We start from the raw sequence: 23501 nt of genomic DNA, 5'->3' as shown, positions 1-23501 counted from the left end.
GAAATACGTATTCAAGATATAAATAGGATGAGATACATCACATTGATACTTCAGATGATATGAAACGATAACAGTTTCTACGCGGAAGAATTTGAGATACTATACAATACGGTCATAAAACCAGGCGCAGTTTGTATGGATAAGGGACATGGGTGTGTATCCGTATGTATGGGGTGCTGACAAGGGGATAGGGTACAACATATCCAAAAATAATTCGAAGTCTAACCGATTCACAAGGTACATGATCTATCAAGCAATATCACACCCATATAGATCTGTCATACCATACAATCGATGTAAGGTCAAATACCACATGACTACTTGCGTTTCCATTGTCGACAGGGTGAACCACAGGTAGGAGTGGTGACTGCGGTCTAACGTTAAACAGTGAGCATAACAAACTGCGCGCTGTATATTTCCAATCAAAATAGTCGGTTGGAAATGAAGCAACTGTGTAATTTACCTGTGTGACGATAGGCGATTCTGTTGGTATCTATGTCGTCTTGAGTGAAAGAATCACCCTGCCTTAAAACGAGCCTCCTGCTTTCGGAGTCTATGCGAGTCAAGTTACCATGCCGGGCCGCGTAAGTGATTATGTACTTCAGCGTACTGTCATCTGAGTCCAGATCAGTGGCCTGTTAAAAGCAAAAACTGTCGATAATCTCACATAAATTCGGGTGGATTGTAGAGAATCAATCCTACACCGCGCGAGACAAGTTAAGACGCGCCCTTCTATGCGTAGGTGGGCTGTACTCTTCACTACGCTGTGACGAGGCCTATCATCAAAGCTCGTTAGCTTCCAGTGAGTGGACCAAGACGGGAGAGTGATAACTCTAATGATAATCGCAATTACGATATTCCTAAAAGGATACGGAAGTCCGAAAAAATACAATGTGGACACATCCATTCGCCCGTAGAAAATGTCAAGTATTAAGACGCCCCTACTGCCAAATTAGTTCCGATGGGTTATCACATCCATGGTAATCTAGTAGGTAAAAGCAATCAGGCAACCATCTACTAACCACCGCTTTTAAAACAAGCGACAGCTTATACACACTGAGTGCGCATGTGGGGCGTGGGTGTCCGTCTCAGATAAAATCAACCCGGCCATCTCCAGCATAATAGATACGCCTCAAACGACACACTAATCAAAGCACGAGTGCTCTAAAGTAGGCTTCACGTCGGATGCCATAATCCCGCTGTCAAACGGTTGAAAGTACACGGCTCTTATCGCAGGGGCGGATTGTTTTTCTTGGGACCCAGTGCAGTTGTCATATCCCAAACAGCTGATCTTAGATTGTTTCCAGCTACCTGATTCTTGTAAGATTAGTGGATTATATTACTGTGCTCCGTGGCAGATACAGTGAATTATGTATAATCGATGCTCTCCGTGGATTAACGAAATAGATTCCAGATTCTGAAAGGGTAACTAGCACGATTGGAGGTAGCACTAGCGGTGCTGCGCTAGAAATATCGAGGTCTGAAGCAAACTACAAATACGATTTCCATGCCATTCTCGTTGAGTATATCACACGCAACAGTAGCGTGACGTACGGGTGCCACGGGTCACGTTATTATTTTCAACAGAAATAGCAGTTAGAAGCTGTCATCTACGCGCTCCGTGATTGAATCATAATGATTACCCATTTTACGACACCTTTGAATACGCAAGTCAGTCGCGTTGAAGACCGTAAAGTATGGCAAAGTCGTTCACTCGAAAGGCTGAGATTGAATAAACTAAATTATGATATATCAACACGACGCCACAGCTGATTCCCGCAAATTCACACATAATACCTGTTATAAACTCATCTCAATAGTTCGCAATGACACTGTGGTATGCTATTCATTTGCGTACGAGTTCGAAATCCCGGATTAAATCCCGGAGTTTATACAGGCGCGGTGCGACATTCGAAATGAGCTATACAGCTAAATCGCCGTTGCAATATATCTAAGATCACGACGGCCTCACGCCGCCCTGGTACTGCGCATATATCCACCTGAACAAATCATGCATGAATCTGATTTCATGTGCATTAGTACTGGTACAATATGCTGTACACTGCAACCAGTGGTCAGTGACACAGTACTTGTATTTAAAACGCCGTACTCAAGCACAGGCTGGGACAAGTGGCATTGATTAATGTCTACTTCGATATCGACTTGAATCATCCTACAAAGCAAAATAATTACTTCTCCAGCACGCAGAATTGAAGATTCAATTGGATATCTGCTACGAGCGAAAGTTGTTACATTGTTAGAAGCACATGTCAATGTAGCTTCTAAATCACAGTTTCATAGCAATAAGGAAAAATTCCGCACCCTTATGGAGCAATTATGTACCGTGCCGCAACTTTTACGCGTGCCATACCGCCCCGACTGAACTACCTTTTACACCCGATCACGACCGTGCTTCTGCGAACTGCAGAGATCAGATTTCTGCTTGAAGTAATTTCGATGTGATTATTTCGCTTTGCGCGACCTTATCATACTTAAGTACTTTCAGTGTAGAGATATCAACCGCATAATTTGACCTCGCATCTTTTAGTGATTCAGGAAAATGAGACGCTGCGCAGTTATGTTTCAAATCCTAGTTAGAATATCTTATTCATAGTATTTTTCAGGCTATCACAGTGACTTTATCAGCTTTTACAGTAGGCGACGCGATGTCGGGCCGGGATTGTGAAGGTTCAGAAATACAATACTATGTCAAGGTTAAATCCAAGACCCGTGTGTTGGTAAATAAAGAAGACTAACGTAGCCGATGCCGACACAAACGCTACACAGCCGACGTGAAAAACGCCACAGCAGTTCACGCTCAGCTCTGGCCGTTTCGAGATCGCAGAAAACGTGAATCGAAAATACATAGGTGCACAGTGCACACTGCACAAGTGCACACTGGACGTGGCCCGCGTAAACGTAATCACAATCTTACCATTTGCAGGCGAGGTTCTACATCACGTTTATAATGTTGTGCATAAATATATCCTGGTGACATATGGCTCGAAAACCTTCACCATCAACCGTTTAACTAGCATTAAACTGGTGTTAGTGAACCGAGAGGTCAAAGGAACGGCCTAATCTTTCGCAACATGACAATCTAGAGCTGCGCGAGAGAAATTGATTGACAGCGTGGTCATTCACAAGTAAACCTCTATCAACGCGTATCGGACGTAATGCACATAAGCCCATCAGGTATAGGTACCGACGTCTTCACCAGATATCCACTAAGCCCACATGTATAAAAGGCAGTGGGATGGTCGTACTATTCATAGAGTCCGTTTATACAAAGCAGGCGGCGGACTGACATTCAATATCGTCACGACGATAATACACAGATTGTGTAAAAGAGGCGTTTAGGAATGTCAGATTACGCTAATCAACGTATGATAGACTACACCTCCATTCAACGGTCAATTTATCTCAGTCCGAAATCGGTAATAAGTCGACGGCATTAAACGTGGATTAGGCATACAATTCCATATCAATGGACCGGGATTTAAGCGTATGTCATCGGCGCCATAATTTCAAGCTATCGGAGAAAGCAAATAGCCAACTTATCTCGCCTGTCTATCATCATCGGCACCGGAATACAGCGAGAAAATGAGGCCGTACACTGGCGTTAAGCAAGCACAACGTTATTGGCAATGCAACTGCCAAGGAAATTTAGATACAGCCCGCACCAGCCCAAAACATTACTCATCCGCTATCAGATAGCATGTCGACTTGCGGTTAACATGTAACGTATCTGTACCTCACCTTGAAGAACGACACGATACTCTCACGACCTATACCGATCGTATCAAAGTAGTTTGCGGGTGATATTATTACCTATTCCGCGGATATTCATAAGAAAGTAGCGATCGGAATTTGACACGCTAGAACCCGGCGAGTCTCTTTACCGGCGTACCGGTAGTGTGCTTTTCGAGAAGACGCCGCACTTTCCTATTATAAAGGCATCATATCAGATTTCTACAATTCTAGTTGTGTAATTAGACTTATTAGAGCAAAATGCCAGTAATCAAATTGTATTGTAAATTGTGTCGTGTTTCTATGTTCTAATTCTATTTGTAATCTAATTTATGGTTATGCTGAAAATGCTACAGGACACATGAATAGTACGAAACGAGCCAAGCTTGCTGCACATACATTTGTAATTTTCATACTTATGAGAATAAACTCTTATACATATGAGATAAACTTAATTCCATTTCCAAGTTTTCGCGAATACAGTAATTCTAATTCTAATCCAATTCGGAAAAATGTGTACCTATAATTCGAATTCTAGTTTAATGTGAAGAAAAATGAGCAGCTGTAAGTTCTAATGCTAATCTAATTTGGATAAATGTGTAGCTATTATTCAAGTTCTAATCTAATTTGGATAAAAGAGTAGCAGTAATTCTAATTATAATCTAATCTGAAAAAATGTGAAGCTGTAATTATATTTCTAATCTGATTTGGGAAAATGCGTTGCTGCAATTCAAAATATAGTCCAATTTAGAAAAAGTCTACCAATTCTATATCACAAAGCTTTGACGCCTTTGACGGATGGACACGGTAATGGGGCAGTGTACAAATAGCGTGGAATGCAAACTCGCAGGCAGATTGGTTTCCGACGCTAATTTCCGTAGTCGTACGGAAACAAACAGCAGATAGACAACTGGCGTAAACATAGCTCACGGCATGACGTAAAATCAAAGACTTGCCGTGCATCTATGATGGATAAGTCATCAGTTGTAAAATATATCAAGGCTATCATCATAATGCGGAGCAGCACAGATAACATCAGCGGAGAGGATATAACTTTTCGCGGCGCGTAAATCGCGTAGGCGTTACGGGCGCGCGCGAAACTCGAGCAAAACGGCGCGCAGGTTAAACCAATTATGTGGCCGAGACGCAATGTAATGGACGTAAGTGTAACTTATTAGTTCCGAGTACTTTGCGTGCTATAATTAAGCGAAGTTGACAAAACTTTCGGTAAGTGCACAGTAGTGGCGACGCCACAAAACTGCGCATGAATCTGACACGCACAATAATCGCGGCTATTACAAGTTTTAACATGTTGCGAACTGAGCAAGCGTGCATATTACTATCCTATACTGTAGGAATAGGAATATGGCGTTATATATTTTATCGTTGATGTTTTTCTGCATACACACCGACGCATGATATGCATATAGACGATCTGTCCATACTGCATATCCATACCATGAGTACGTGGTGTGTATATGTCGCTGCTGGACATGGAAAGTGCAGAAATAGCCTTGTAAGCTAATAACATACAGTACGACATTGCATTTCGACACAAGCCCACTTGTGTTACGGCATCCCATAATAGCCAGACATCAATACAGATCTCGGCCCATCGTGAAGGTATGCATATTATCCGGAATAAGTCAACTGTATCAAATCAACCGCTCGTTACATAAAACCGCCGGAATAATCTTACAAACGACCATATTATAGCCTCAAGTCATAACATAACCAAGTTCTACTTAGCTGCTCAGTCAGCGATTGCGTGTGTACAATGTACATGGTACAATATGTACAATTGTACATGTAGTTTATCATCAAACATTACATCATTCATTTCATGTGTACGCACGCCTAAATCCTAGCGAGCATAAGCGAGAGGTTATCGTAACTAATAATTTGTCTCGCGCGTGCTGCTGAGAGTCGCATTGATCTAACCAAATTTAAGCTGGATATCGCGCGGTTTACCTTGAGTTTATCTATTCTCCTCCTCGCGATATGAACCGCATAAGCGGTGTCTTAAAAAGCCTAGAAGTGGGTTGACTATACAAGTCAACAGCTACGAAATAAAAACTAAGAATAACGGCCTGGTGTAAAAATGACTTCTGCCATCGAAAAACACCATGAACACCACAAACAAACCTTGAGATCGTTGTTGGTGATGATTTTAGATTGGTCGATATCCACGTCGATTCCGTTGTTGATTGTCATACGCGGCGTTTCATCATCAACCGGACGTATCGTGATGGGTATGGTCTGCGTAACTTCGTGCACCCCGTCGCTGAGCGATATTTCGAACTTATCTTCCGTGGTCTCGGTGTCGTCGTGTTCGTACACAATTTTGTTGGCGGCTACGTCCTCGATGGAGAATTCTTGAATCGGTATGAGGGCGTCCGCGGTCTAGGGATACGGAAAGAGATGTTTATGGTGATGTACTGTGTATATACATAGCATACTTGGAAGACTCGATTATCCTATAGTTGTCTAGTTAAACTGATCAGAGCAAATTGTCGGCAATCTAATGCTAATCTAATTTGTGAAATGTTTCTACGCTCTAAAATTCATTCTTTGGTTTATTCATTCATTCGTGATTGGTTTTCACGAAAATGCTACAGGACATCTAGAGTGCGAAACGACCGAAACTTGCTGAACAGACAATTGCCATTCTCATGATCATGAGAACGAATTTTGACTGAACTTGATTCAGTTTCTAAGTTTTCGCGAATTCAATAATTCAAATTCTAATCTAATTTGAAAGAAACACTGTGTAGCTATAATTGTAATTTTAATCTAATTTGGAAACACCGACAATTTTCTAGCTGCCGAACTCTGCATGGTGTGTAAGCTGCGAGGGAAAGTATCAGGCTACAGCAGTGCTTCTCAACCTTTTACACCGTGGCTCCCTTTGGAAATTTTGAAAAATCATAGCCCCCGTTCTACCTTTTGAAACAATTACGTGATCTTCTGTTACTTATAATTCAGTGTATACAGTATATACACGCTCTTTATTTACATGTAGTAGGCTAAGGTGGATGGATGATTGAAACAATATTACTCCAAGTCGTTTTGACTTATACCTATATTTTCCTCATTTTATCGCAATCTTGAGGCGTTATGAAGTGATAAAAGTATTAATAATGTGAACCGGACAAAGACTATATATATTAATGCAAATTGGAAGTAAAACACTGTTCTGCCGATACTATGATACCATCGCTAGTGCAGTGCAATATGGCAGCAAAATTAAAGTGCGTATTGATATGGAAAATATCCGTGGGGCAAAATTCATCAAAATGTAATTAGCGGTACGAATTTTTTACATAGAGAGCTGTATGCTTACGATTCTAAAGAAGCCTCCGTTGGTAGGCGGCGACGTAATCGTGAACGTAAGAACGTCTTGCGGTATGTCGCCGTCTTCGGCGCTAAGTCGCGGTAAATCGACGGTCAGTAGTCCGCCCTCGTCCACGACAAACTCGGTGTAGAAAAGCTCCGGCGTTTCGTCATTTACTGTAACGAGATGATGTTCACTGTCACCCAATCATCAATATTCTCAAAACGCAGCATAAACGATCACTGGCGCGGCCAGAAAAGCAAATACTAGGCCTACCATATTTTTAGAACTAAAAAAGAGAACCTTTTTTGCCGGCAAGTAAACGAATATCGAATTGTTATGTATTAGTTTGATGATGTTTTACATCTCCTTGGTATAGTTGCAATAAAAAGCTACAAAAACAACAAATCAAAAATATTTTATGGATTCAGCAAATGAATACTTTGCGGTACCCTCAACTTTTAAAAAGGAATGATCATTTATAACAAAATCATGAAATTGTTTAAACGAAATATCCTTGAACTTATATAGGCCCACAACCGTCAAGATTCTCGAAACTTATCCAACTAATAGGCTGGCAACAGTAATTTTTCGGAAATAAATACGTCTAGCCCAAAAGTCTTGCTGGAAGTATAGAGCAATAACTCGAAATGCGAAAGACGACGACATTTGGGCGTCATCGGAGAACAATTTACTTTTCTTGAGAAAAGAGGACATATGTGATTGACCCTAGAGACCACGCCCTTTAAATCCGCAAAGTATGAATATATTAATTGGGACATTATGATAATTGGCTACCGGTACGTCAAAATGCGTATATGTTGTCGTCACATCATCGTTAGAATTTTTAGTCTCTTCAAATATTCATTCTGCGTATACGGTAATGAAACGATGTGAAACAGCGAAAACTAAGACATCATGGATGGCGTTAATAATTCATGTATATAGTAAACCATTTTAATCATCTCGGGCATTCAAGAGGTTGCGGTTCGGATAATTTCCATTGTCCAGGTATGTATGATTGTCTCTCGTGTCAATGTTACCGGATATGCGCTACATCTCTCACTTTTGTTGCTAGTATGCGTCACCGAGATTAGCATTCGCAATCACAAAACTTCGATATTCTCGGCGGTGTAAAGTCAGCACTGACAAGTACTCGACTGAGGATTATATTGCTCCGATTAGTATTAACTCAGCTACACATGGACGTGTCACTTCATTATAAGTGCGTCGCAAAAATTACAGACGGAGTAATGTTACTGTAACTACAATTCCCTTACAGGAAGACATCAAATTTCGTAACAAAAGAATGGAAAAACGGGTGTTGCCGAAAAATTTACACACGCGGTAGAGCAGTGTGCTTGCATAACGGTCAACTTTCAACAGCATACATCAAGGAGGACTTTGATCACATAAACGGATCATATATATGTGGCAGCGGCGACAGGCATGATTTATATATCAACTACTAAGCATTTTGATACGATCTACTAAAATATCTTCACGGCCTGCCGTAGAAATAGAGGAAACTGATAGAATGCATAGTGTTTCGAAAGTTTAAAGTCTTAAGAACCTACACATTTAGCCAGATTCTCGACTTAGTGACTAGAACTCATACGAATAGGCACAGTCTTTAAAAAATTATTCAGTTACCGTGATACAGCCGAAAAGAGCCTATTTCACGTGGTTTTTACGACTATTTCACTAACGAAAACGATGCAAACTTATCATAAAACGTATTTCGCCTATTTAAAACCCACAGTGTCAAAATTAAGTAGCTTTTACAACAAACTGAACAGGCAGAAGTGGAAGTATAATCTAAGAATATAAATCACTCCAGTAGGTAAAGTGCGTAAGCAAAATCTACCAAGTACTGCAGAAAAAAAACCATTTACAACTACACTTCGTTGCTGACTACATTTAGCTATAATAAATGAAAAAATCTGCAAATAAAAGCACTAAACACCGACCTCCGCGTGACTTCACTTCACACTATACAATACATATTCCACAACTTGACGGGAAAAAGCAAAATAGACCTGCACATTACGACAAACAAAAAAATGGATATGGACTCACCCGGGTCTATGCCGATGTCGAAAAATTCACTCGGCGACGAATTAGGCGCACCGTCCTGGCAGATAAACGAAAACCTATCCACGTCCGGCTCGCTTTTCGCGTTCGACCCTTGCATATAGTTGATATCCCCGGCCTTAATATCTCCGATCGTGAAGGAGCTTATCGCAATGCCTATGCGGGATTTTTCCGAGCCTTCAGCCGGCGAAATGTTTTCTAAATACCCTTCGTTTGGCTGGGTGACTATTACACAAATGATATCATCGTCTGCCGTGTCGACGTCAGTAGCGGTGAGGTGCCTGAGTTCGATTCGTGTACGATTTCCTTCGTTAACGTAAAATTGTTCCCCGACGGTGACGACGGGCGCTTGGTTATCTACGGGCTCGATGTCGACCGCCATTTGTACGCGGTCCACAGTGTTGCCGCCTACCGCCCATTCGTCGGAACCGTCGGACAGAGTCAGACTGAAAGTGTCTGCGTCTGGCCTGGCGCCGATTTCTCCGGCCGTGTGCTGGTACGCGACTTGGCCGTTTCGGATATTTTCTTGCGTGAACGAATTCGCAGGCGTTCCAGAGACTAGGATTTGGCCTTTGCGCGGAGGCGTGGTTATATCGAACGTCAGGCTCAGGTCGTTTGTATCGGAATCGGTGGCGGATAAGACCTACGAAATATCAGATTTTTTCTGTCGAGGCAGTAATCGTTAGTAATCAAGTGCAATTAGAAGTGCAGTTGCGAGTAAGTCGAAAGTGAGTATTCTAGGGCCTAGGCCTATACTTTGCCTAGGCATCTGAAAACTATTAATTAGAAGTGGGAGTAGTCTGAAGACACAATCACTTGAGCAGGTAGTGCAAATACACAAAACCGACTAGCTCATATGAGCATTGAGCAACGAATACACTCCAAATTTAAGGCCTGCCGTTAGACATCAAATTTCAACATATTTTTATGTTCGTCAATATTGTTTTATCTGATGCATAATCTGGTGTTCAACTGTAAATTCTATACGGTGTGTTAGATACCACATTGTGCATTCTAACACACAATATTGGTCATCACTAGGGCTGGGCACAATGATTCGAGTACTCGAATCTGAATCGAGTATTAATTTTAATGATTCGAGTCGAGTAGTAAAAGACGAATTTTTCGAGTACTGATACTATACGCTTCTCGCCACTAAAAGTTAATTTATCATCAAAAATTATAGCGTCTATACTCTTTTCCACTGTGGAAGCCATGAAACCTTAATTGTCCGTATTGCGGCATAGAAAACAGGGCATGAAGTACAAGTACAAAGCTACGAACGTTACTGGAAATACCACATTTCCGAAGTCATGATCATCCCACAACATTGTCACAAAGTGCAATGGAATCGGGATGGTCAAAAAATAATAAGTATGGTTAATGTGATGGATAGCACGCATTATATTCTTTGTGGTGGCATAAAGAGGTACAAATTTGAACTTTAACATATTGCATTCTGTTATGGCGTCATAATGAGCGATACTCGAATACTCGACTCGACTCGAAGCAAAATATGTGATTCAGAATCGAATCACTCAGGTACTCGAAAATGCCCAGCCCTAGTCATCACATTAAGTATGTTGCAATGTGGTGTCTAAATGCTCGTCTTGAATTTAGTGTGTATGAGGAGTACGGCGAATTGGTATCAATGATTAAATTAACGCATGAAGTCACAGATTAATGCGATTATAAAGTTTTATACCCCGAATGGCATATTTATATATAGTTCATCATTTATGGTCGATGGTATCGGATCGGTGGCAGACAGCAGTGGTAAAATACCAAGTGCTTTCTGCCAGCACATAGAACACGACTAACGAAAGAAAAAAGTCGCCCGGGCGAGATTTTAAATACATATACCAGCTGCACGACAGGCAATTGAGAATAAAACGCATCTTTGAAGAGATTTCAAGCTACTTTGAATACATAACATAATATCGGCGATGAGGAAGCGTAATTCGCGCATGACATGAATATCGCTGAAATACGATCTTAACGTCATACGAAGTTCACATCGCTCAATTTACGCACCTTGGACGTAATAGGAACCGTTCCTCCTTCCTTCGCCACAACTTTAAAAGCCAAAGCGCCTTCCAGAGGAGCCGCCAATTCGGGCGTTTCGTCATCGATAGGCGTCACGTTTATTCTGACTTTAATCGGGATGTCGTGCATCCCGTCAGAAACGTCAAGACTGAATTCGTCGATGGTAGATTCATCCCCGTTGTGCTGGTATGAAATGTGCGCTTCGGCGATGTCTCTTTTCGTAAAAGTCGACCCTGTAGGTATGATAAACGAAGGATGCTATTCATTCGTTTATTTATGTTCAACGATTGAGCAACACCAAAACATTGCGATGAAATGAAAGGATAGGAAGGTGTCAAGATGACTTGGAGTTTTCTTTTAATCAGACGTCCACTCTTGACCTAGAATAGCGCTATTCAACGGGCGGACCATGGTCCGCGGACCTCTACAGTGTTGAATCCGGACCCTATCTGTTTCAGTATTAGCACAGTTTAAAAAATACATTATCGTTGATTTGGAAAACCTATCGAGAAATAAAAAATGCCAACATGCTGTGAAAACAGAACGAAGTCGATATGTCAGATCGTGGCCCTGTGATTTCTAGCGCTGGCTAGCATTTATTGTCAATCAGTTGTAGCGAAATTTAAAAAAATCCGGCAGAATCGCAGCCGTTACCTTTCTCAAGCGGGATGTCGTCAAAGTATACGGCTCCTTTAGCCGGCGTTTTCGTCAGCAGAAATGTGAGCATTTCTTCGCTACTATCCGGATCGGTGACATCCAAAACTTCCGAAGTAATGTTCGCGCTGTGTCGCTCCAAGACTTGGAATCCCGTGTTTACAATTTCAGGCGGCTTATTGTCGACGGGACGCAAAATCAGTGTAAACTCCTGGCAGGTATAAGCAAACACAGTTGCAGTAATGACACACACGCTTGCCCACAATTCGCGTGACTCACTTGACCCACGATCGCGTTAGCGGCATTGTCTTCCACCGAAAATGTGAATTTCAGCACTCTCGACACCAGACCCAGTTCCGTGTCTGGAGGCTTGTACGCTATCTTGTGGTGATTGATTTGCGATTGCGTGAAAGTGCCCACTTCCGTGCCGGAATCGACATTGATAATTTGGCCTGAATCGGATACAACTAGTGTCACAGCAAGTATCAACACCCGCATTGGACGGATCGCAATTTATCTCGATCCCAGCAAGGATTTATTAACACATGAACTCATATTTTGTTGTAAACAAGCGAGTCGTCCGAATCGGTCGCGAGGAAATCAGCACCGTAACTCAAAACTGACTAAACATTAGAAGACATGTGGCCGTAAACAGAGATTAGAACAGCAAACGAAAGACTTTGTTTTGGTGTTCCGCATGAGAGGATTCGAAGAATACATAAACTCAAAGCAGACACGGCGAGATAATGAAGGCAACGTGGTGAAAGGCGTCGCGTCGAAGGCAGCGAAATTCAAAGCCGTACCAAAATCCAGCAAGTCAGCGCCCGATGACAATTCTGTCAGCGGCTCCGTGATTGTGTACAGTAACTCCCTATTGTCCGTGTCTTCGTCTGTGTACCGTAGCATGCCTTTGCCGATTGTGGTTTGTTGAAACTCGTCGACGTACATCTTCGATAAAATAACACATGACTGGTTGTGGTTAAGGGAGCATGGCGATACTTCACAGTGGCTGTGTCAACTACAGAGAAAGTCAGAATCACTGCTAAATGCTAAAACGACAACAGACAAAAAGTTGCACAAAAGAGTATTTTATTTTGCCGTATAGCCCTTCGTCACACATATACCAGTAATGTTAAAATACTTGCACTCGCTACCTCTTCAAAGTTTCGTGTTAACTTTGAGCACGTGATAGACACGAGCTAGGCAGTTAACATATGGTCAATTGGAATTGTCAACTACGATTTTTCAAAATGAGAAGATACAAAGTAGACTCAATGCGATTATTGATGTTGAGTCGCTTGAAATCATATGGTTCGATCATTTTAAGGATCTGATCTGGTTCAAAACCCCCGATTCGAATCGGATAATATCGAAAATTATTGGAATTTCTTTCGAATCAGAGATTCGTATTGCCATCCCTGCTTACAAGTATGAACATACAAAATCAATACACAGATAACTTTTCCTCGCCCAATATGGATTCGGGCGTTAAAACAACATTGAACGAGAAATCAAGCGCTCAGTAAGCATAATAAATGCACACTTAGTAATCGTGTCATGTTTAAACTGTTTCGCACTAAAATATAGTTTTAAATTCAATTTCAGGATCACATATAGCCACGATGTCGCATCAAACCCTCACGAATGCACATTGCACACCTTCTGAAAGGAGCTTATTTCATAAAAGTGTGTGATATTCATCGCCATTTATCGAAAGCCGATAACCGCGCCGAACGTAACCTATCAGAGCAAAATCGCAACAAACAATATCTCCATATCGCCAAATTTATTCTACTCAAAGATTTTCGACTCAATCTCATCAGGAGCGAACGTCAATAAATGTCAGGAAATTACCGTAAATGACGTTCCCTCCAGAGTCAGTCTAAAAGCTTAGATGTGCGATAAATTCTGCAATATTAATATATTGTTTGTTGCGATATTGAAGTGCTGTACTTACAGAAGCCAATAAACAACAGCACGGAAAAGTTCAATTCTTCAATAGTACGTAAATACGTTAATCAGTGTGCGAATATCATCTGTTTACACCACGAGTAAATTGCACATAAACCACAGACGTCTACTTCATTACAATGCGCAACAGTGCATTGCATTGCATTACAATGCGCAACAGTTGGTTTCGTGTAAATTGATCAGATATGACGTATATGGTGATAGGGTGATAGGGTGTATTCAATCCCAAACCAACGGTCCTATCGGGTACTGTAGGTAGAGACGCATCGCTTACCTGTAACGTAGCGGCCGAATGCTTCTTCGGCGGAATGTCATCGACCGGTATGATTTTAACTACGAACGTTTCGACGGGCGACTTGTTGGGCGGCACGTTATCGTCTTGTACGCGAAAACGCACGTTGTCTAGAACAACCTTGGTTGAGTGCGGTCCGATGTGACGATAATAAACCTGTCGGGAGATCGGCAATGGCGGAATTATGTTGTTTCACGGGGCGGGAATCAATCGACATGCGCGCGTCGCGACCAAAACGCGAAATATCACAATAATCCGATGATTAGCGAAAGGTGGCGACGCATATTTGGGCAAAAACGAAAATGGACAATATGACGTGATTGTACGATGTTAAATTCCCAAGCTAGAGCGATTATTATCGATCGGCAGCTACTAGCTATGCCCGAAACCGTACAAAAAAGAAAAGAGACCTACGGACATCACAACATTCACTACCATGGCGCAAATGACCGAAATAGGGATTAGAGCCATTGTTAAATTAAATAAACAAACTTGCTATGTTTGATACTTGCAAGTAGAGTAAAGTCAAAGTATTCTTTGGTACTGGCGTAGGAGCAGAAGTAACGTCATAGATTTCTACTCAAGCACAACTAGCTGAACTAGGTACAAGTAGTTATTTCCGAAGAAGTATTAAATGAGTATTCCGGGCTTGGTTTTGGCCGAGAATTGGAAACTGTTAAGTAGAAGTGGAAGGAGTCTACAGACTAACCACTTTAGTAGGTAGCGCAAGTAGGTAAAAGCTACATGAGTACTGCGAAAAAGTAGAGCTACTTCGTTACCGTCCTGATCACCTATGAAATCCAGCATACAAACCTACATATTTTGAACATTCTTTGAAAAGTGTGTGTTGTTATAAGGCAGAAGTATAAAGCACCAAACGAATCAAGAGACTTGGAAAGATGACCCGTGAATTAATACCCGCAGCCACGGATTCCTTTTTACTATCATTCGCAAGGCGTCAATCCATCAAGGACAGATATATGGCACATCTGGATATAATCGCCTAGACTTGCAGCGTTCAAATCTGCAAAGCCTTCGCCAGAGTTACTGATTACGTCCGCCTTTAGCCAACACTGCTTTGAACTCACGTCAAAATAAACAGAACTACAATATGACCAGATTTCTTGAGCGACAAGTCGAGAACACTTTAGATGTCTTCCCACTATGTTGTTGATAACGAAAGTCGATAAAACCGGACATGATCGCGAATTCATACCAGCACAATGACACTGCGTGGATATAAATCGACACATGATCGGTGCGCTAATCGCGATAAAACGACGATGACTACAGTAAGACAATGCATTGACTACACTGGGCCGTAAGTAGCAGGGTACCGGTGGATTACTACTCAATGAAAGGAAAGCTAGTCTATCAACTACCAATTCTCAAAAGTTGATAGCGCAGTAAAACACAACCCATTGCTTGCATCTTTACAAAATCTACAGTAATGTTTGCTGTCTCGTATTGGATCGCATGAGCAATGAACTTACGGGCCGGGAGAGAAGGCAAGAGTGAAATTATAAACTTAACCTTATGGTGTTGTAGAAAATCACCCAACACGGGCGGGAAGAAACGGGTGAAAATATGACTATGCCGTTAATGGTGTTGTGGAAAAGGGGTGTAAATACCAATTCGCCGTTGATGGTGTAGTGGACCCCCACGAATCGAGGAGAATACAATCGTTTAGATATGGGCGCACCATGTAAGTGTTCGTACCTGTTCTAGATCCAAGTTCTCTTTCGAGAATTGCCTGACTTCCTTTTCCCAATTTCCGTCCGCGCGCTCAACCCACGCGTCCAGGTCTTCTCTCGGGTCGCTTTTTACGAGAAGGAATTTCCCGATGGAGGAATACGGCTCTTCTAATACGAATTGTATACGCCTGTCGTCAGAGTCGATATCGACAGCGCTCAGAGTGTATTTTGAAATCATTTTGGTCTCGCCTTTATTCACGGTGAGCACGGTGTTGAAGTCAAGAACCTGGCGAGATTCGGTAACATTAGAGGCGTACTAATACAAACAGACTTCATTACAGTACTCACTGGTGCGGTGTTGTCAACAGACGCGATTATGATGGGAAATAGGAACTGAACCACATTCGTCCCGTCCGTCATTTGAAAAATGATATTATCACTGTCAAACAATATTAAAGAGAGTTTAACGTACTGCCAGACAGAAGCCATAAAAGTGACAAAGTAGATGGCAGATCAAAGTGGTCAGACCGCCACAGCTGCGCCCAAACCGTTTCTGTTACGTCACAATGTTTGCGATGTAGGATGAAAGCATAGGAAGGAAAGCATATTACGTGTGATACGGTAATATCTTTTTGAGTTTCTGTCATGTTATGTATATATCCATAAATTCTACGCATGCGCCGATATCAATGCATCATTATAACATAATTTTGTTGCCCGCATATGTTGGAGTTAGTGCACAACAGGTGACTGTACGACCTTTACGTACAAAGGGCTGTTCTACACAGCGTCGCGACCCTCATAAAAACAAATGGTTGCAGCATTATTTATAGCAGGCGATTAAAACGGGCTATGGTTCGGTCAATATTAGCTTTAATACGTAGATACATTCCACTCTCGAGTATTTCGGTGACGGTGTTGCTATACACTATCTAGCAGTCAACCATGAAAAGCCAAATGTCACATTCCAGGCCTACAATACTACATAAGCTGACGGAGCATTGGATGCTGCATGAGGAGGCTACTTCTAACTTCTAGCATATAGCGAGCATGACCAGGTATGTTTCGCTGATCTGATGTAAACACAAAAATTCAAATATTTCGACACTGCAACAAATATCAACACTTAAGATTGACATAAACATTTAAGCTGACGCATTCAGCGAACGAACTATTCGTAAGGTGGTACATGCGGTTTATTTGTCACGTAATTTCTTGACAGCGACCCCGTTGGCTCGAAAATCAACACAGCAAAGTTTTGTATATATGCTCAGACACAGAACCAATTTGCAGTGTCTGTAATCGCAGAAATAGACCGAGAACAGTACCCATTTTCGCGTTTGGCAAACACGGTAATTCATACAATATTGAGATAACGGGTGCCAGAGCGTTGTATCGTTGATAAATTACTGTTTGCTGACCGATGTAAGAAGTAATGCTGAAATGCAGGTATTTTGCTTGCGTTGTGGCAAGTTACTGTCAATGGCGGTGTCCCCATAATAGAAATTGCAACACCAGTTCAGCAAACAAATGATTGGACTGTGAGGTGAAAAACAATATCACGACACTTTGCTGAAAATTTGCGGGCACAACTGTATATGGAACACATGTATTCACCTGTATGTATTGGTGCCATCGTGTTGGTATACCACTAGACCGGCGTCTAAATCTGCGGGCGTAAAATAGTCCTTCCCGTCTGTGTTGAGGGTACCGTGTCGGGGTTTGTTGGCCACAGATATCTTGACGTTTGCGAGGTTATCTTCGTCCGATATCTCCAAGTTGCTATGAGACGTAAGCGCGCGCGATTGGCCCTGAAATGATAACACAAATTCCAAATTCGTAACATACAAGTCGCGGGCGACGCAGGAATACTGTAAGAGGAAATTTTCAAGAAGACTCTGATGAAATGATAATCTTCTGACATCGCACAAGTGCAATTACAAAGCAAAAAATGTATGTGCCATACCGTAATATTATTATTTCTGTGTGGTTAAAAAGAATGTCAACCATGGTAGCCTATTTGCCAGTTAACAGCTGTCCAGTGTCTACTGTCTACGCGCCGATGTGCAAAATACTCGCTACCGGTACCCTCACTATCGGGGTCACGCAAAGCACACATGTCGACAATGCACATTTCAAACCACACGGAAAAGTTGACAAATGTCCCGGACTTCGAACCTAGTTTTCTTTGGTGACTTGGGAACGAGCATAGCAATGGAGGGTATTGCGTACCGTATACATCACATAGCAGCGAGAAATACCTTGTGTTTACCTGATAAAGCAGTTGCCCGGTGTTCATCGTAACAACTGGAGCCATTGTGTTCATAGGATTTATTGCGATTGCGAAGTCAAACGGCTCAGACATCAGTCCCTCCGTGTCAATAATCTGCATCTTGACTTCGATAAATCTCATTTCGTCGGAGTCGGCTGCTGGTGGCTTGTAGGCTATCACCAAGTCGTTAACGTCAGCTTGACTGAACGAGGTGATCTCCTGCACAGAATACATGGGTCGTGAGCAAGGGATGTAACCGAGTCGCGAGAATACGAGTCACAAGTCATTCTCTAATTTTGATGTGATGAAACGAATACAAATCAGAATGAAATCCACGTCTACTTACCCCAACCCAATAGCAACCTAACTAAGAGATCTATCGACTACTCGGGACCTATCATCTGGAATGCATTACCATCACATATCCGTGAATTGCCTTATAATAGATTCAAAAAAGCCCTACTTGATCGCCTCTTGTCGTTACACTAACACTGTTGCCCTACCTCGCCCAGACATTGCTTCATTGATCATTTGCTACCATTGTTTAATTTTTTTTTTATATTTTCCTTTCCTAACTAAACATTTTTCCACAGCCAGACTGTTCTGAGTCAAGTGTACCTGTTTGATGCTGGTGTGATCAGACTAGATGACCTTCACGGTCTTATCGATCATTCCTATCTAATACCGAATACTGTGCACGCATATTTTCTGTACCACCATCACTGCCGTTTGTTATGTATTTTGGTTCGATGAAAATAAAGACTCTCTCTCTCTCACATTTCGATGTCGAGAGTTTCGCGCTTCAGCGTGAGATTCTACAGCATACGGTTTGGATTTTCAAATAACATTACTCTCGGCATATTCAAGATGCGAACTTATGGGTTGTAGATTGACATTATGTCAATGTGAATACAGTATAACGAGTAGGACTTGGATTCTTGGATCAAATGCGAAACATAATTTGAGTTTTGATCCATTACATACAATGGGGCTACATATATGTGGTTACCAAGTTGCAGCCCTATATTCCAGTGTTGGGATTATGAATTTCACTAAAGATATTGCGACCTTCTAGGAACACCAGTACACTTCCTTGGTCAATACCAACGACACGTGTTTACGGAAATGTCCTATCTCGTAATGTAAACAGTCGTCACATTGTACGCCTACTATTCACTCGTTTCAATGTCGAGTGTTCGGTTTTCCAACTAAGTCCACTCGTGAAATAGCGCGGTCTCAACCAGTGTGGATGAGTCACAATCGACAGATCAATACAGGCACTTGAGTGTACCCTGTGCCAATCCGTGTAAGCATATCCACCACGAAAGGTGCTTTTCAAGGGAATCGAAGCCCTCCAAACCACTGGGCGAGTGGCATAGCACATTCCTCCGGAATGAAAAGGCCAGTTTGACGCGACAATATCTGCGGATATGTGACGGGAGACACTCCTACCGCCGACAATACATTACAGCGTGTTCGAAAATTACACCAACATGTTAACGATCAAACTCTTTACAAGTATACCATTGATGGTATTGTGAGATCAAAGAAATCGAGGCAACAGCACATACTACCTACAGCAACCACAGGGGTTTACATTAGGAATCGACTATAGTGGGCGTACACTGTTTTCGGTTTGAACATGCTATATGTGACGAAAACAATGATCATACCCCTTCCGAAGAGAACTGTTTGAATATGGTATGCGTACCTGATTCCTATCGTAGGTACTAAAGAAACCGCCTTCGTGGGGGCCCAGGGGTTTTGTGATGTTGTACACCAAGTCGCGTGGGTTTGACTCCTTGTCTTCGGCGCGCAACATCTCAGGCGTTACGGCCGTCATCACAAATTGGTCGATCTGCATCATCATTGCAGCCGAGAAATCCGATATGGGCGGAGTATTTTCCAATCCGCCTGCGATGCGAACTTCTACGTGAAAGTATTCCTGCTGTACGACTTCCCCGTCGCTGTTCAGAATATCCACAACCATGGGTATGTGGTCTCTGTTGGGAGAATCAGTGGCTGCTGTATGCCTGTATCGCACTGCTGCCGCTAGAAAATCCCGGCATGATACGGGGTATCCGCGCGATGGATCGCCGATTAATTCACCGTAATGGGGTAACGACGAGGGTACTATATTCGTTGTGATGTTACACGTATTCTCCGGTGCGTATGTAAATTGTAACACACTTGCGTTGATCGGCTCGGACGTACCGGTTAGTTCAGGTACCGTAATAAAAAGGTTCTCTGTTACGACGGAACGTTGTGTGAACAGAACGTTCACTGTTAGAGTCACTGGGATAACGTAAGTGTCGGTGGGCGTATCATATCGTATTTGCAGACGAATCCGGTGTTGACTCGGGCTTCTGGAGCCTAGGTGAGAATACGTTACTTCTTCCGGGCCGAAATCGCATAGAAACTGCTCGGGGGAGATGTAGCCTGGCATGATTTCGGCCGGGTCTGATATCACCGTGACGAAGCATCTGTCGCCTTCTTTGACTCGGATTTTCAAATCTGTTACGGGATTGATGAATACTGATCTTCCGTAAGGAACATTGATCGGCGAAACCCGTTCGACAATATCGGATGGTGGATTCAAACTCGGCGGGTGCTGTGACACCGCTACTGCCGCAAACAGCAACAACGCCACCGGATTAGGGTATCTCCATCCTGACCACATCTTCATGTCAGTCGTAACCATGCGTTCGCTAATAAACTTGCGACAGATCTATTAGTACGCCTCGATTACCATGAATGCCTGTAAATACGCAGATCTGCCACTTAACGTTCACTAAAACGCCAATAGATCTCGGTAATCTACCCGCAATGAATGCTTACCACACCCGGCAAACGCCGGTATTATCGCCGTAGGCAGTTGATGCCATACGATAAATATTTCAATACCGAGTCCACTCTCTCTCTACCTTCAGTCCTTCATACTATGCCATCCGGGGCAACTACGAAACAACTGTAGAGAGTTGTGTTATTTATAAACATCGTAAATTGTGTCACTCGCGTTACGCTGAATACAAAAAAGTTTCTCCTGTTTTCTCCTGCCAGTCCTGCGTAGCATCGCTGATAAATTTGGCTTTCGCCATAATGCTCGGAGCATAAATGAAGTAGAAATACACAGGCTATATAGCTCACAAGCCGTCTTCAAAGTGACAAGATAAGTAGTCGACACTGACACGAACTGATGATAACACAACATAATCCTGTCGCAGAGAGGCAGCTAGATAATGTATAGCCAGTTACGTGCAGTTGCGTCAAGACGTTCTTCGTTCACGCGCTTCTCTTGTATTTATTCGCTATTGACTGACTAACTTCACCGATGAAATTGAGAGCAACCACGCGGACTAGTTAGCATAGGTTCATGGATTTCGATCAACTGAAATTTGATTACTTTAACTAACATTCTTTAATAATAATATAACGTTGCGATGTTTTCCGTTTCTGGTACTTCAACGCCGTAATTGCGCTGCTCGACATTATTATTTATTAACCACTTGAAAGAGATACTTTATCAACACCGTGTGGTTAAAGGTCAGACAATCAATAATTATATCGCATGATATTGCGTACCATCATTTTTAATAACTATTTCGCTTTTTGCGTGGCGGGATAGCGTAGTGGTATAATCCACAGCTACAACACCAACGAGTTGCGGGTTCGAGGCCGACTGCAGAATTCCTTACCTAAGTGTTGGAGGCTTATCTATAGGATCCTCCTCGCCACCTCATCCGTGCAAGCGGTGTCTTATAAAAAGCGTAGAAGCGAGCCGTGCTAAAAGTAGGCAGCTACGGAATTAAAATGACGAAAATTGGCCTAGTGTAAATGACCATAGTAGTCGACAAACACCATCAATACCATACGCAACAACAATGCCTTTTGTGTATCAGACTGATGGCTGTACGAATGGCTCATATATTTTAATTTAAAATATTTTTCATGTTTTAAACATGTAAAATATTATTTAACTGCTTACAATTCTCGTGAATAGCAATCCATGTCAAGTGTTTGTCGTTGGCAGAAAGTGCAATCGAAAGATTGAGAGATTTGACGGATTATATTGACACGTTACACATTTACATTCCATAATGATTTAATTCGAAATTCAGTATCAGATACAATAAACATTGCGAATCACATCCACACCGCAAACGAGGAAACTTAATTCCTTGAATAACCAAGTTAGTCCATCAGCCTTAGTCAATCACTCAAAACCTCAATCCAAAATGCACTTTATATTGGACCTATGAATGCATCTCATTACCGATGATCACCATATCATAAAGAATGGAGTGGATTAGTATTATCCAGAACAACATTCTGAACTTCGTTTTAGATTACAGATCAATAAGCATTGTACGTACAATGTACATTTATCACTTTTCAACTGTATATGAAAATTGTAGCAAACAACGTGCGGTCTCAATCACATAACCACATATTAGTCGCATCGCATAGCACACAGTACAGTGTAGCCCTACTTGAACAATAGACCTACGTTGGAGAACTGTGGTTTGATTTTTAGTTTTGTACTCGTGCCTCTCTGAACTCAACCCTTTTTTCCTCTCAATATCAAGCCACGCAATCGCGTTACCACTGCCACCTCTCGGCTAACTAATATTGTGTCAACCTTGTTGATACCACCGCTTCATGGTTTCATACTATTACCGAGAATGCTATTACCGAGAATGGACATTACCGAGAACGAAAATTACCGAGAATGGACATTACCGAGAACGGACATTACCGAGAATGAACATTACCGAGAATGGCCAATGCCAAGAACGTTGTCGAGAAATTTATACCCGAGACTCGATACCGAATGTGGCAACGCCGTGATCCACACACACGACCTGGTCATATGCATAACATGCTTTCATTGCATATATTCCACTCTCGGTAATGTCCAATCTCCGTATTGTCGATTCTCGGTAATGTCCATTCTCAGTATTGTCCTTCTCGGTAATAGTGTTGCCGGTATTGACCGGACACACCGCTTCATGATCCTAATCGTAATCATACTCAGTAGGTATACTATTTTTAGCCGCTGAAGACACAAAATGTGCAATGCTATACACAATACACAATGCGATGGAATAAACAGATAGGAGGATATCGATACGAGCAAGTATAGTCTCTCATTTTAACATTCACATCAGCCCAATGCCCGATGTAAGAGTGCTCCATCATGATCTGTTGGCTATCTGTCTATTTTCTGCCTATTTCCGAGGCCAGTACCACAATTACATTCATTTACACCAGATATTACAAATTCCGAGCTATTTATGATGATTTGCGATGATCTCCTTTTACATAGCCTATAGATATTTTTTGAACAATTAATCTGCAAATTTCGTGATTTTGTCTGTCAAAATACCTCAAAAT

General features: G+C 42.1%; 1 protein-coding gene across 1 annotated transcript in view; it reads right to left on the bottom strand.

Annotated features, from left to right (window-relative positions):
• The window catches only part of LOC145457176 (FRAS1-related extracellular matrix protein 2-like), a 73907-nt gene extending 52855 nt beyond the window's left edge, over positions 1-21052 (bottom strand). Inside the window, exons 1-14 of the mRNA XM_080335349.1 lie at positions 19819-21052; positions 18108-18326; positions 17453-17646; positions 16184-16274; positions 15861-16121; positions 14124-14297; positions 12682-12826; positions 12158-12330; positions 11879-12089; positions 11213-11457; positions 9164-9821; positions 7094-7260; positions 5896-6153; positions 464-635 (exon numbers count right to left, since the gene is read on the bottom strand). Coding sequence (XP_080191475.1) covers positions 464-635; positions 5896-6153; positions 7094-7260; positions 9164-9821; positions 11213-11457; positions 11879-12089; positions 12158-12330; positions 12682-12826; positions 14124-14297; positions 15861-16121; positions 16184-16274; positions 17453-17646; positions 18108-18326; positions 19819-20808 — 3958 coding nt within the window. The 5' untranslated portion in view covers positions 20809-21052. The remainder of the gene's footprint in view (positions 1-463; positions 636-5895; positions 6154-7093; positions 7261-9163; positions 9822-11212; positions 11458-11878; positions 12090-12157; positions 12331-12681; positions 12827-14123; positions 14298-15860; positions 16122-16183; positions 16275-17452; positions 17647-18107; positions 18327-19818) is intronic.
• Between the last annotated feature and the right edge of the window lie 2449 nt (positions 21053-23501).

The sequence above is a fragment of the Botryllus schlosseri genome, chromosome 15, assembly GCF_051294905.1.
Source record: "Botryllus schlosseri isolate E-star chromosome 15, Bs_hap1, whole genome shotgun sequence".
Taxonomy (NCBI): domain Eukaryota; kingdom Metazoa; phylum Chordata; class Ascidiacea; order Stolidobranchia; family Styelidae; genus Botryllus; species Botryllus schlosseri.
This window is presented reverse-complemented; position numbering and strand designations above follow the sequence as displayed.